Genomic DNA, 13,343 nt, shown 5'->3' with positions numbered 1-13,343 from the left:
TGTTTTTTTCTGGGTGGTACCTTAAAAATTGGCACATAGCAATTAAATTATCTACAAATAACCATGACAAGATGCACTGTCATGAATGTGAAGCAGGCATAAAAAATAATTGTTGCAAAATGACACTTCCAGTGCTTGGTAAGAAAAGTTATCTCCCTTGAATGTATTCCAAGGAATCAGTTATAAAGTTTTGAATTGGTGCTTGAATTTTTTTTTCAACCCTACAAAAATTAAACTAACTTGCCCAAAATATCGGATGTTAGGCTATGATTCAACTTGAATGGTACCTTATGTTACATATGGGCTAACTGGCCAGGTCAGAGACCCCAAGGTTCAGACATAACCATTTTAACTGCTGACCAGACAGAAAGTAAACAGTCAATAGCATCCACTGCCTATGCAGCTACTTTTGAACAATTATCAGGGTTTAATGTAACAATCATAACATCCCTTATAGCTGAAAGTGAGGAGAGTGTTCAAAAGCACATCATGGCTTGAATCTTAACTGAATTTTCCAATCCACAGCCTGGCACTCTAACCACACATAGTCTGTACAAGTAGACACGTTTGATTAAATTATATATTAAGAGCTTCAAAACAATTAACATGTTTTATTCCTTTTTCAATATAACTTACTGTAAAATTAAGTTGGGTTCCTCCAAGGATGTAATCCAAAAATGTATATGCTTTTGTAACCTAAGAAGGAATATTTTCATTACTGTTATGCATGCAATATGATCTAAAACTTACAATTCTCATATTTTCATTATATTACTTTAATAATAGCAACTAACTTTTCAGTAACAGTAAATCATTACATAAACAAGGTACACGAGTCATAATTACTAATCATACTAATACTAATAATTACCATATTAACAAACGAGTTAAAAATAACCAAAAAATATGTACACAGTGTCACAATATTTACATATTTCCTAATTTAATTGTTTTATTCTGAAATTCACAAAATTAAAAGTAGCTAATCACAAACAATTTTATTTGGAAATCAGAAAATTCAAACCCCAAGATGTTAATAAGTCATACCATAACAATCTAAGACACTGTTTGCAACTTACGGCTAAAATCTAAATTCCTTTAGCACAGTACCTAAACTATGTATTTTTGCTTTTTTACCTCTGAAAATTTAAGACTACACAAGAAGATTATCATGAAATTGACTAAAGTTGACAATTTTCTCACCTCCGTGAACAACAAAGAGATATTACCTTGCACCACTGCCATGAAGATTTTTGCACATGTCCCAAGCCTTGAACAAGGCTCCCACCTCTACACATATTAATGTGTATTGTACTAACCTCTGATGTAGTCAATATTATACTATAGCCCTTCATCAACAAGATGGCCACACATTTTCCATGTGTAGTAATCCCCATTTGAACAAAGACTCACTCTTGATGAAGCAAATTAAATACACTGGAAGATGAGTTAATTTCTGAAAATATAGCATCAGAAAGGTAAAAATCCATAAAGCATGTCAACCACTAGTGGGGCATCACTCAATAGGAGACCATATCCATCTCAATCAGGGAATACTCCTCACCCAATAGAGGTAGTAGAGCAAAATATATTGTCAAAACAACCTTTTGCACAGTGCTTAAGAGTCAAATAAGTAGGCAGAAACGTAAGATTGCTCTAGTGACCATTATTTCACAGATGGTTTGCTGAGCACAAGTATGTAGTGTGACTAGGTCAATAAGTTAGGCCACTCCAACAAAAGATCCATATGGCTCACCTAACCACCAGGAATGGTTTGCCTCATAGCGTAGTAGGGTGGCACTTCTAGGTAATACTTCAACCCATTAAGGGGTGCACCCATTCAGTTTCATACAAGTAAGTTCACAATGACTCAGCAAGTTGGGACTGGGGAAGCATGGGTTCTTCCTCACTTCACTAGATGAGAATGGGAAGGAGGAACTTGCATGGATGACAATGCCAGAGAAGTGCTTGGACAAAATAGGAAACATTATACATCTACATAAAATCCCATAATGATAGACTGTGCAATGTGTTACCATGAGCATGGACAGTAGATGCTAGCCAGGTGTGAGGGCAGGCATACAGATGGTGTTGTCATATTTGTTTCTGTTTTTTTTTTTTTCTTGGTGAGTAGAGCTTGGAAGGAAAAATGTTTATGCAGTGTCAAAGCAATATTATAGAAAACCCCACTTCAACAGCTGTCACTAAGCATGAATAGATGGGTTTAAAATATTCTGTACTTCCCCTCTCAATGTGGATGTTGGGAAAAAGAAGTATTCCCTGTGATCCACCAGTGGTCACTTGTTTGGTTCTATCATCTCTAGTGAACATACAGTGATATATAATAATGGGACACAAGTGTGTCAGGGGTTGTCCACATCCTCATCTGTGATATTTCATCCATGGGATATTAATGGTGAGGTAAAAGGCAAGACAAGTTGTCAGATAACAAACCTGATGGGAGGTTATCTGGTAAGAATAAACAAGCCAGATAAGTTAACAAATGCTAATGGTCAAAGTGGAATGTGATAAATCATGAGAAGAAGAAGAATCCTACTATAAGAAAACACGATGGAAATTGCTATGTATGGGAGCAGTACAATTGAGATAATATCAAACTGTCCAAAGAGGATATAGAAGATGATTGGGGTTAGAATGATCCTATAGAAGAGAAATGGAAAGAAAGTTGATTGGAGAAAACAGCTAACCACCCTCCCAAACAACCCAAGTCTTGGGGAGAAAGGAGCAGTCCACAATAAAATCAAACTATCTCTGTGATAATGAAAGTGTGCAGGATGCATCAAAAGCAAAATTATCAGGGCACACAAATAAAAAAAATCAAAATACATCTTGAAAGAAAGATGATACAGTAAAAATGTGGCCATAGGTTCAAACAGAAAATATGTGAGGGTATGGATAACAAAACAGAGGTTCCAGTCTGAAAGAGGGACTGGATAAGAAAGATGACTTACGAGAAAAGTTTGGTAAAGGTCAGTGAGAATCAGCGATAGAGATGAACAATGTCCAGAGAAGAGACTGAATGTCATTTGCAAAGCAACCCTGTAACTAGTGGTCATAGAAATAGATAAACTACTCTTAAGAATCCATGTAAAAAAAAAAAGAGACTCGTCCAATCCTAGCTCAGTGCATTTACTGCCAAAGTTGCACAGTTCAGGAATGGTGACTAGAAAATAGAAACTTGATATTGAGTGAAATCATAAATGCATCAAAGACTCCCAAGGTGAGAAAAAATCCACTGAAATATCAGAGTATAGAAAGACCACTTCGTGGGAAGGCTGTGGTCCAAGCGAGACAGTCAATCGTCCACCAGGTTGAAAGCTCGCAAAACACGACAACCCAACAACTGAATGTGGCAGTTATGGGCCCAAAACAGAAAATTTAGGGACAGAAAGTAGAAGTTCTGAGATCGAGATGATCAGACAAATAAGACTTAAATGATAGCATGCTCAATGAGCAGCCAACAGTTCAAGAACATTTATATGAAAGGACCACTTTCCTGGAGACCATCCTGGAATTAGTGTATGCATTCAGAACTGCTCCCCACCCAGATGCAGGTTTATGCAAGTTAGGAGAAGAGGGGGTTGCCCAGTGTTGTGTTGGGACAATCAAGCCACTATGACAGTAAGAGTTGAAGAGATGGCAGGTAATCTCTGGATTACCACTGATCTGCCAGGTTCCACTGAAGGGGATGCATATTGGCACATCCAAGAGGAACAAGGAACTTCAGCAAAGTAAGAGTCCCCAAAAGAGATAGAACCTATTGTGCAGGAAGGGAAATAGACATGAGAGCTTTGCAAATGACTTGAAAAAAAAATACTCCAAAGTGAATCAGATACTGTGAGAGTCAAGACAGGCTTGGAGAAGTTAACCAGCCGACCCAAAGGAAATGTCTCACAAAGGAGAAGAGAGGTTGCAGCAGTGAATGCATCTTTTTTTTGGATGGAGCTAACTGTCCATATAGTTACAGAAATGGATACTCAGCAAATGCTTCCTCCATGTAATTGCACTCACAACCAAACCGAAAATTTACAGAGCCATGGCTAATCTGAAGGGAAGGGCCTGGAACTGAAAAAATCAATTGTCATGGACAAAGTGAAGAAAGCATTGGGCAAACAGACAAATCAAGATGTGGAAAAAGACATTCAAAACATTGATTTTGGTCATCCACAGCCCAGAAGGGAACACCCACCTTAGATTAAGAAAAACTACCATTGTGAATTGAGGAATGACAAAAAAATGATTCTAAAATGAGAGATCTATGACAGGGCTCCAATCTTCTTTGGAATGACAAAAAGATGGGAGTAAAAATCCCAAAAGGTGTTGAGGGCCTGTTCTACAGCTTTTATAATCCACATAGAAAATACAGCCTTTCCTAGATGTTAAAGGCACATGATATCTGAGGGAGCAGGAGGAGGGGTTGAAAGACAACCAGCAAAGGAGAAACAGGAAGTTGAGTTGGATAGACAGGGAAAGTTCATGGGAAAATACCTGTGTGACCCAAAAATCGTCTGTGAAAGAAATCCACAAGTGTATAAAAAGGGATAGTCAAGCTCCTACCAGACTGGAGCTGAGGGGCAGCTCCAAAAGCGAGTCAGTCACCTCTATGGCCAGCCCCCCAAAAACAAGCAAGAGGATGAGGAACAGATTAGAAGCAACTCAATAAGACTCCCAAAGACAAGAATCCTGTTGCAACTTTCTGGACTAAGAAAATCAGGAAAGAAAAGTCATCAGAGAAGACTGTTGATAACCAACATTAGTTCAAGTTTCCAAAGTGTAAGGAACATCTCCAAATAACCCATCTTGAAAGAATGGTGCCAGACAGACACCCCTTGGAAAAGACTGAAGGAGGTGAACATCTGAAAGTAAAGCATCCCAACTTTACACATCTCAGAAACAAAGTTAACTGGGACACAATGGTAGAAAGATATCAATAGTAAGATGGAAAACAGATATGTGCCAGTTTCTCCAGAAAAGCTGACAGGGTGGTGATGTGAAGCCACGAGAAGAAGGTGAAATATGGACAAAAAACAAAGAAGTTGAGTAAGTGTGGAAGATGAGTAGGTGGACAGTGACAGAAAGAAAAAGAGGAGTTCCCCATGCTGAAATAAGAGACTAAGGTGATAAAGGCTCATAAAACAAGATAGCATGAGATTCAGCAAAGAATAACTGGAGAAAGAGAAAACATAAGACATAACGAATCAAACCCACATGGCACAATGGTGGTAACATCATTCACCATCAGAGTGGCTCTAGTCACCATCACAGTATTAGATGACTCCTGTTGAGGAGTGTTAAAACCTTGGGAGATGTTAAAAACATGGAGACGTAAATAAATAATCCAGATGATTCAAGAAACAGACTTTTTTAAGAAATAAAAAAATGGACTGGTATGTTGATAGTGCAAAGGCCTAGGTTCACTGACCTAATGACAACATTGAAGAATACTTAATGAAATCTGTATGCTGTATTAATACAATGGGAACTAATACTGTCAAAAGAAAGCTTAACACAAAGAATGAGATATGTGTCCCAAAATTACAAATTTTATTTAAAGAAAAAATCAGAGTGAAGATACTTCACACCAATTTCTAATTGAAATATTTAAAATTTTGGTAGTGTCATAAAGTACTAGCTCTCTGTTGTACAAAGAGGTAAGTAAACGTTGCTGAAAATATTTTACCTTTTTTTTTTTTATTAATGCATTCATTTATTTCAATGCTTTTTGTAATATTCACAATTAAAATGATTAAAATAGATTCACCTTGCAAGAAGTAAGAATTATAATTCCAGAGTTCTTATATGATTTTCCTTTTTTCTCTTTCTTCTTTTTATTGACACATGGCCACTCGACCTGCATAACCAAATGTCATAAAGTGAATTACATGTAAGACATTCAAAATGCTGTCTCCTACTAACAAAGTTGTTATTCTGGTCCTACTCCATTTACCAACTTATATTTCATGGCTTGTTAAACATCTGTAACTGGCATCATACAATACTAAATATTTTTGCAGTACAATTTATTTCAAGAGCATAAAGAGCCTAAAAACAGTTATACAGAAACCATATGTTTAAACTAACTTGCTTTTCTAATGATAAATTCATGTGACTAGTGTTACTAATTCAATGAAGCTCTAACATGACAATATAAATTGTCAGATAAATTACTGATATGTAAATACAGAGACCCTACTTAATCAAGCATCTTGATTTTTCACTTAGAAAGCAGTAAAAGCATGAGAAGTATAATTCAATCATTTTAAAGTTCAAGACAATTGAAATTCTCAAACAATATATCTAATTAATATAAATTATTACACGTATTTCACTAAATAATGAGAAAAAAATTCCCTTCTGATCTTTTATTAGTGATCTAAGTCTGCAGAAAACATTTTGAGATAATTAAGCCAAAAATGGCTTAGATTTTTAAAAGTTTTTATAAGACAAAAATCTTGCTTATCTCTTCAAAATCCTTATATCATGGAACAAGCTGTTTATAAGTGAATTCTTTTATTATTAACTTTTTTTCCTTAAAAGACAGAAAAAATAAATTTCTTTTTTAAATTGCTATTTAATTTCACAAAAAATATTATCATCAAGACTTGTATTTCGATTTTTCTCATAGTAAAAAGAAAAGTTCACCTGATGGCTTTGTGCTTCCATTAACTGACCTAAGGTGGTTGTACAATCACCTATTAGGTCATGACTTCCATCAGAATCATAGTCATAGCAAGTTATCTGCAAATAACAATTAAATTCATATAGTTCATACACTATGTACTTTTAATTAAAATCAGGCCTCAACTTTTAACTTTTGAAGGCACTAGCAAATGGTTGTTAGTTTGTTTTTTACACTAGCAAATACATGACTTCTACTAGCAACAACATTATTCTTTAATACTAACTTTAATTTATTATAATAAATTATATCATATATTAAATTTAATAAATATGTATATATATATATATATATATATATATATATATATATCCTACTTGTAGATATAAATCTCTTGCCTTATGTTTTCTTTTCAAATACTTTTGAGTATCAAAACTCAATTTAAATAGACATAACAATGTTTTTTATTTTATGTACTTCATAAAAATTAAAAAATGCTCAATTTGAGCAGAAACTGGTATATCTAGGCCACAAGCACCTGAATGGAAATCTATGGTACACCACTGCTGATAGTCATCCCATACTAAAACATATTTATTACTAAAAGTTACAGTTTAAATGACAAAAACTGGCAAATCAATAAAAAGACTTAATGTATGTAAATCATTGACAAACTAAAAGGAATGTTGGGAAAAAAAACCTGCAGTTTACATGACTTCTATCTTATTATTATCTCCGATGAGTAGCCACTTGGACACACTATTTATATCTATGCTGCTAGCAAAACTACACTGCAGAGGCCATACTGTGTGAGTCTAGCTGGCTGGCCCACAAGGTAACTAATTACCTTGGAAATCAGTCAAAGAATTGAAACTATTGTGTTGCTATTCCCATTTCCTGACACTTAGCCTATGTATGCAATGCAGATCAAATTGGGATTGCAAACCCAATGTGGCCATAGCAAGAACAACAATCCTCTTAATCACAATTACAGTAACCTTCTGTGATTAGAAGCTTGCAAAATGACTGAAATGCACATATCTTAAGAGTATTGATACTCCACAATAAGAATCTGTAAATCTTCCTTCTGTAATGTTTACTGGCAAAACTACAACACTAACCAGTAATTAGCTAGCAATAATTTTGAGTTCTGCATATGTTTTAAGTTAAAAGAAACCATAATGAGTTTTAATACCTTAATGATTTTAAAAGTTTGTGTTTTACCTAGCAAAAAATATACAAACATTTTGAATAACAAAAAAAAAAAACAGCTTCATATGGGTAAATTGAAACTTTTTATTAACATTGTATAACTTCACTCAATAAAAAATAAAACAAGGTCCTTTACAAGCTGATTGAAAACATTTTTAATAAAAATTATACAAAGTTAAAGGATTTTGTTTCAAGTTAACAAATTATCTGTTATTCTTTGGACTGATTGATCAAAATTGCATCAATGCCAAAAATAAGTTCTTTGGTTGATTTTAGTGAAATGATTTTATCATTTAAAACATGAGCACAAAAACATTAATACATATAAATAGACAGCACAAAGCTATGCAGTGGGCTATCTATGCTGTGCTCACCATGAGTATCAAACCCAAGTTTTAGCAGTGCAAGCCCTTAGACTTACTTTTGAGCAGGTACCAGTAAAAATAATAAATAATAATAAACTTTAACAGTGCTATACATAATATAAAATAATCAAAATCTTTAAGTTAAAAAAAAAAAAAAAGTTTGAAAAAATTGGCAAGTAACAAAAGATTACTTTGAATAAATTCATTATCACAAGTCAGGATTTTTCTTTTTTTCATAAGCAACACTTGCTACAAGTTTACTAACTAATCTACTGTTATCAAAACATAACTTATGAGCTGAAGTATTATGTCAACTCAAAAGAAAACAGCAATGTAAATCAGGAACTCTCAAGGTTTGCATCATGTCAACCAAGTCAACTCTTTCTGTATGATGTGGGTCAATTTCACCTACATTGGAAGTGTGAAACTATACATGTTAGAACTTTGAATTTATTAAGTGTATCTTCATGAAATTTGGAATGCTTTAAGTAAACATTATAATCTGTTGCATACAAAAAAAAACATTTTAATAAGGTATTTCTACTAAGATTTGTCTGTAAATTCATGAAACCTTTACTGAGTCAGTTACGGCAAAAGATGATTTTCATATTACGAATAAAAATATTTATTTGTTATCTTAGTTTTCAAATTTCATTTGCATAACCACCAGAACCTCCTAAATAAATATCTAGATTTTTTGTTAAAACTATATATTTTATCTGTTATTTTCTCTAACCTAACACCAACTGTAGTGAATTTATCAGTGTACAGTCAAATGAAAAGTTGAAAAACATGAAATGAAATGAAAAATACCTTTTTCTTCTTCTTTGAATGCATCATTTTCACCAGATCTTCAACTTAATTATCTTCATAATTTCAACTGTTATCCTTTTCACATCTGTTTTTTTTTTAATTTTATTGTTCTATTTCCTGACTTTGTTCCAGGAAAGCTGGTTATTATTCTGTGAAAGGCAATAAGTCACAGGAAAAGCCCATATATATTTCTCCCCTACAGATAAAGTAAGCAAACCAATCAAGTTACACATAGTTTGTGTTTGCAAGCTGGAGTTCCTAAGACCATAAAACTTTATTATATTTTTGTTACCTACTCAAAAGATGGTTTTAATTTCAACAACAAAAAATTTTATTAAAAAAATTACAAAAATAAATAAAAATATACATAAACAAGAAATTTAGCACTTACTTTAGGCATTGTGGCCCATTTCAGTACCCCACTTTTTCTCATTATGTTGGTTATCCAGAGAATAATTCATGTAGTTTTCAAATATGCATTTTAGAACAGAAATGTATACCAGACACTAAAACAGAATGTCCCAAAATTGCTATAATTTATCTGGCTTTCTAGTTAAGGTTAAAACATTCTGTTACTGATAGGAACAATGACTTTACTCAGCATACATTAACCTGTTCTTGCAAATTATCATCTTTAACTGCCAAATATATATACAAAAGGCTTAAGACTCCGAAAAATTATTATATGATTTTTCTACTAGTTATAAATATATCCATCAGGCAAGTAGGCATGATGCAAATAACTGAAATAAAATGCATGAAAAGACAGTTGGGACTTTTACAAATTTATCAATATTTCAATAAATCAAGAAGGTAAGAGGTTCAAGTTGATAATAATTTTGTTTAATTTTGAATGTAACTGTGAAATGTTGTGATATGTATACTCTGACCCTGCTGTACACCTTAGGGTTAATTTCACAAATGTATCCTTAGAAGACATTATAATAGATTTTAGACCTCAGTTCAAAAACATTATTAATTGAAGAATGTCGTCATTTCCACTGATACTCCTTGAACTGAGTTGTTTCTACTCAGGAGGACATTATTAATAGGTGTTCCTTAAATAAGTATACTTTTAGCTAGAGATAGGGCATATAAAGGTAGACTAAGCTATAAATTTGAGACTTAATTCTTTTAAAATATCAAAAGCATGAAAGCATACATTTTGCAACACCTGAAGGCTGATATTAATTGAATTACATTACCATTCCTGTTTGATAAATATAAACATTATGTTTTTGAAAAAGAAAGTTATTTCATACATACCATGACTGGACTTTCTGGATTGGAACTACAGAGTGATTGTGCTCGAATCTCAAATGTCTTCCAAACAGGATTCAGATCATTTTTTATCACCTTTCAGAAATTTGTTTATGAAATATCAAACAAAGTTTACAGAAAAAACAAGTCTCTCAGATACATAAAACATAAAAATTGACTCATAAATACAAATTCAGATATTTTTTTAAACTATTAGCTGCAATCCTAGAAAGCTCAAGTTGGAAAAGACTGGTTACACATCTGAGAGATAAAAAAATAAAGATTCTCAATTTGTTTGTACATTATCTTATATTTACAGTTGTAGATTTATTGTTCACATGTGCCACTAGCATTTCAAACAAATGTAATGAAACATCATAAAAAGACTGTTGCAAGCTAGCAAGCTTAACGAGTTCAGATAGGGAGAAACTTAAGCAAAATTTGATTGGAAAGCTAATACTGCACTATATCCTATTACTAATTCATACTGCTTAAGTTAAGTGAATTTTTAAAAATTTTTTGAAGGTTTTTCATGTTTCATGTAAATTGCTATCCTAAAATTGCAAACTGTTCACATAATGCCTTTTTTTTGACTATTTGCAATTAACCCTTTAACTCTCACTACTGACTCGGTCAGTTACTGACCACGTGACCACAAACAGACCATCAGAATTTCCTTAGTATAACTTTTAACATGTTTTGTGAAATTTTTCAAGTTTTAAGTAAACATTACAAATGTTTTGTACACCAAAAATCAGAATTTTTAAGGAAGTATTTTTACTACAAATATATGGAGTCAGAGTGTTGACTTTTCTGAGTGCCAAGTGATTTTCATATTAAGATTAAAAATACTTTTCTTCATCTGAAAGTTTAAAATTTCATTTGCATAATCTCTAAATTCTCCTAAATAAATGTCAAACGTTTTGTTTTTTTTTCAAAAAACTTTTATATTTTATCTGTTATTTTCTCTACTAATTCTATACAGGGTTGGTCAATCTGACTGATCTCGTAACCACCATAAAATTTTAAAGGTTGAAAAATGCAAAATATAGTGAGCAGTATAGTTCTACCCTCTTTAATATTGGCCACAAAGTTCCAAAGTACTTCCCTCGAGAGTTCGTAATTCTAATCTTTTCACATCTATTTCCTATGTTAATTTTACTGATAGCAGCTGAAGTAGAAACCTACCAATCATAAAGCAGTGAATCACCACTACTACCATTAGATTGTTTATGTGACACCATCAGTAGCAAATAAGCTCCTGCAGCACAATTACCAGAACTTTCCCACAGAGTTTATTGCAATCCTAGCTCTGAGAACACAATGGGAGAGAATTTATCAATGAGAATTGTATAAAGTAATAAAAGTGTGAGAAAATGTTTATGATATGGCTCTGTACATAGTCTGGGCTGATCCAAAAAACCTGGTAGGTATTTGGATGTTAGTTATCCTCCCAGGATGGTTGAGAGTTAGCAGTATAGGTGTACAAACTGTGTAAGTGCTTATGAATATATATATATTATTACTATTTAATTGTAAATGCTCACCTGCATCAGTCTTTATACCCCATCAGGTTTGCACCATTTCAGAACATGTGCTGATCATGTGACTACTCTCCACTAATCGTACTGCACCATCTATATTGGCACAGCTAGTTCCCTCTACTATACTAGAACAATCTTCAATTTCGAGAACTGGCTTGCACAAACCATAAACACTGGCATCTCAGTGGGGAGGAAGGGTGGGAAATGGGTGAGAAGAGGTAAGTGCTTATTGGAAATACATTTTCAGAGTACAAAAATGTTATCTTCTGAAATGGTACTACCTCCATTCACCCAAAGTTAGAATCCCACATTACCAAGGTGGAGGGGCCTGTGAAAGTGCATCAACCTCAAATCAAGCGGAAAGCGACTTCACTGAAAGAATGGGTATGCTAGAATATGAAAAGAAACCAGACCAGTGGGGTACAGCACTACTTCGCCTAGCAATCAATACAGTAACACAATTTGGACAGAACTGAATTGACAGGCACAAATGAAGTCAATAAAGAGATGCACAACACCAAATAAGTATAGAAAGTGCTGGATAACTATGACATGAATCAGTATGGAAAGGCTCATGTGTATGCATCCCCCTTCCCTTATATGTATGTGCCCAGGGAAGTGCCTTGGGTTACATCAGATTATGTCAACTGCAATCCAACCAGGCAAAAACATTCAGGGGAAGCTCCTTGGATGCGCAAGATTATGAAAGATATAAATTAATGAGGGTCATCATAACTAGCCCTCTGTCCACATCCATGTCATAACGAGCCATCGTAAGAAACAAGATGTAGTACCAAACATAGTGATAGTGAGTCATAGTATGGTCCCAGTAAATGAGCTAAAGAGAAAAACAAAATAACAATACATGGCTAGAGCTTAAGGACCATGAAATGTATTTGAATAGGCCAAGTGCAGTCTACCCAGGCAAAAAACATCCAGAGGGAGTGCTTTGGGATACGCCATTATGCCAAGTGCAGTCCATCCAGGCAAAAACATCCAGTGAAAGTGCCTTGCATAAGAACATAAGAATTTGAGATCAACAAGTACAGTCTGCCTGAGCAAAAAACATCCAGGGGAAACACCTTGCATAAGAAATATATGATCAACAAGTGCAGCCTGCTCAGACAAATACTCCCAGGGGAAGCACCTGTAATGATTATAACAACTATAGCCCTCTTTTGCTGAGTGGGTACACATAGGCAAGAAAGTTTTATTTTGTTTTTCAAAACACATTCACAGTACACCACTCTAGTGATTGGTAACTGGAAGTGGTAAGGACTCCAGTGCTCCATGAGAAGAGAAGGGAATACTCGTTGGGAGTTCGGAGGAACAACACACTGGAGAAAGTGCAATAAGTGTCTGAGATTCCCTACTTTGAAAAGCAGATAGACTCCAATTGTAGGAATCACAGGTCAGTAGGGATAGACAAAAATCCCCATCTCCTTTAGTCAGGAGGTCCATAAGTGAAGGTCCTTGATAAATAAAACTAGTAACTTTTAGTCAAAAAAA

General features: G+C 34.0%; 1 protein-coding gene across 3 annotated transcripts in view; it reads right to left on the bottom strand.

Annotated features, from left to right (window-relative positions):
* LOC106467557 (copine-3-like) overlaps positions 1-13,343 on the bottom strand; it is a 44,216-nt gene that overhangs the window by 13,678 nt on the left and 17,195 nt on the right. For all 3 annotated transcript variants that reach the window (XM_022395759.1, XM_013927917.2, XM_013927918.2), the window contains exons 8-11: positions 10,297-10,386; positions 6,664-6,759; positions 5,783-5,872; positions 637-696 (exon numbers count right to left, since the gene is read on the bottom strand). In XM_022395759.1, coding sequence (XP_022251467.1) covers positions 637-696; positions 5,783-5,872; positions 6,664-6,759; positions 10,297-10,386 — 336 coding nt within the window. The remainder of the gene's footprint in view (positions 1-636; positions 697-5,782; positions 5,873-6,663; positions 6,760-10,296; positions 10,387-13,343) is intronic.

This window comes from Limulus polyphemus, unplaced genomic scaffold, assembly GCF_000517525.1.
Source record: "Limulus polyphemus unplaced genomic scaffold, Limulus_polyphemus-2.1.2 Scaffold2660, whole genome shotgun sequence".
Classification (NCBI taxonomy): Eukaryota; Metazoa; Arthropoda; class Merostomata; order Xiphosura; family Limulidae; genus Limulus; species Limulus polyphemus.
Note: the sequence above shows the minus strand (reverse complement) of the source record. Positions and strands in the feature narration are given on the sequence as shown.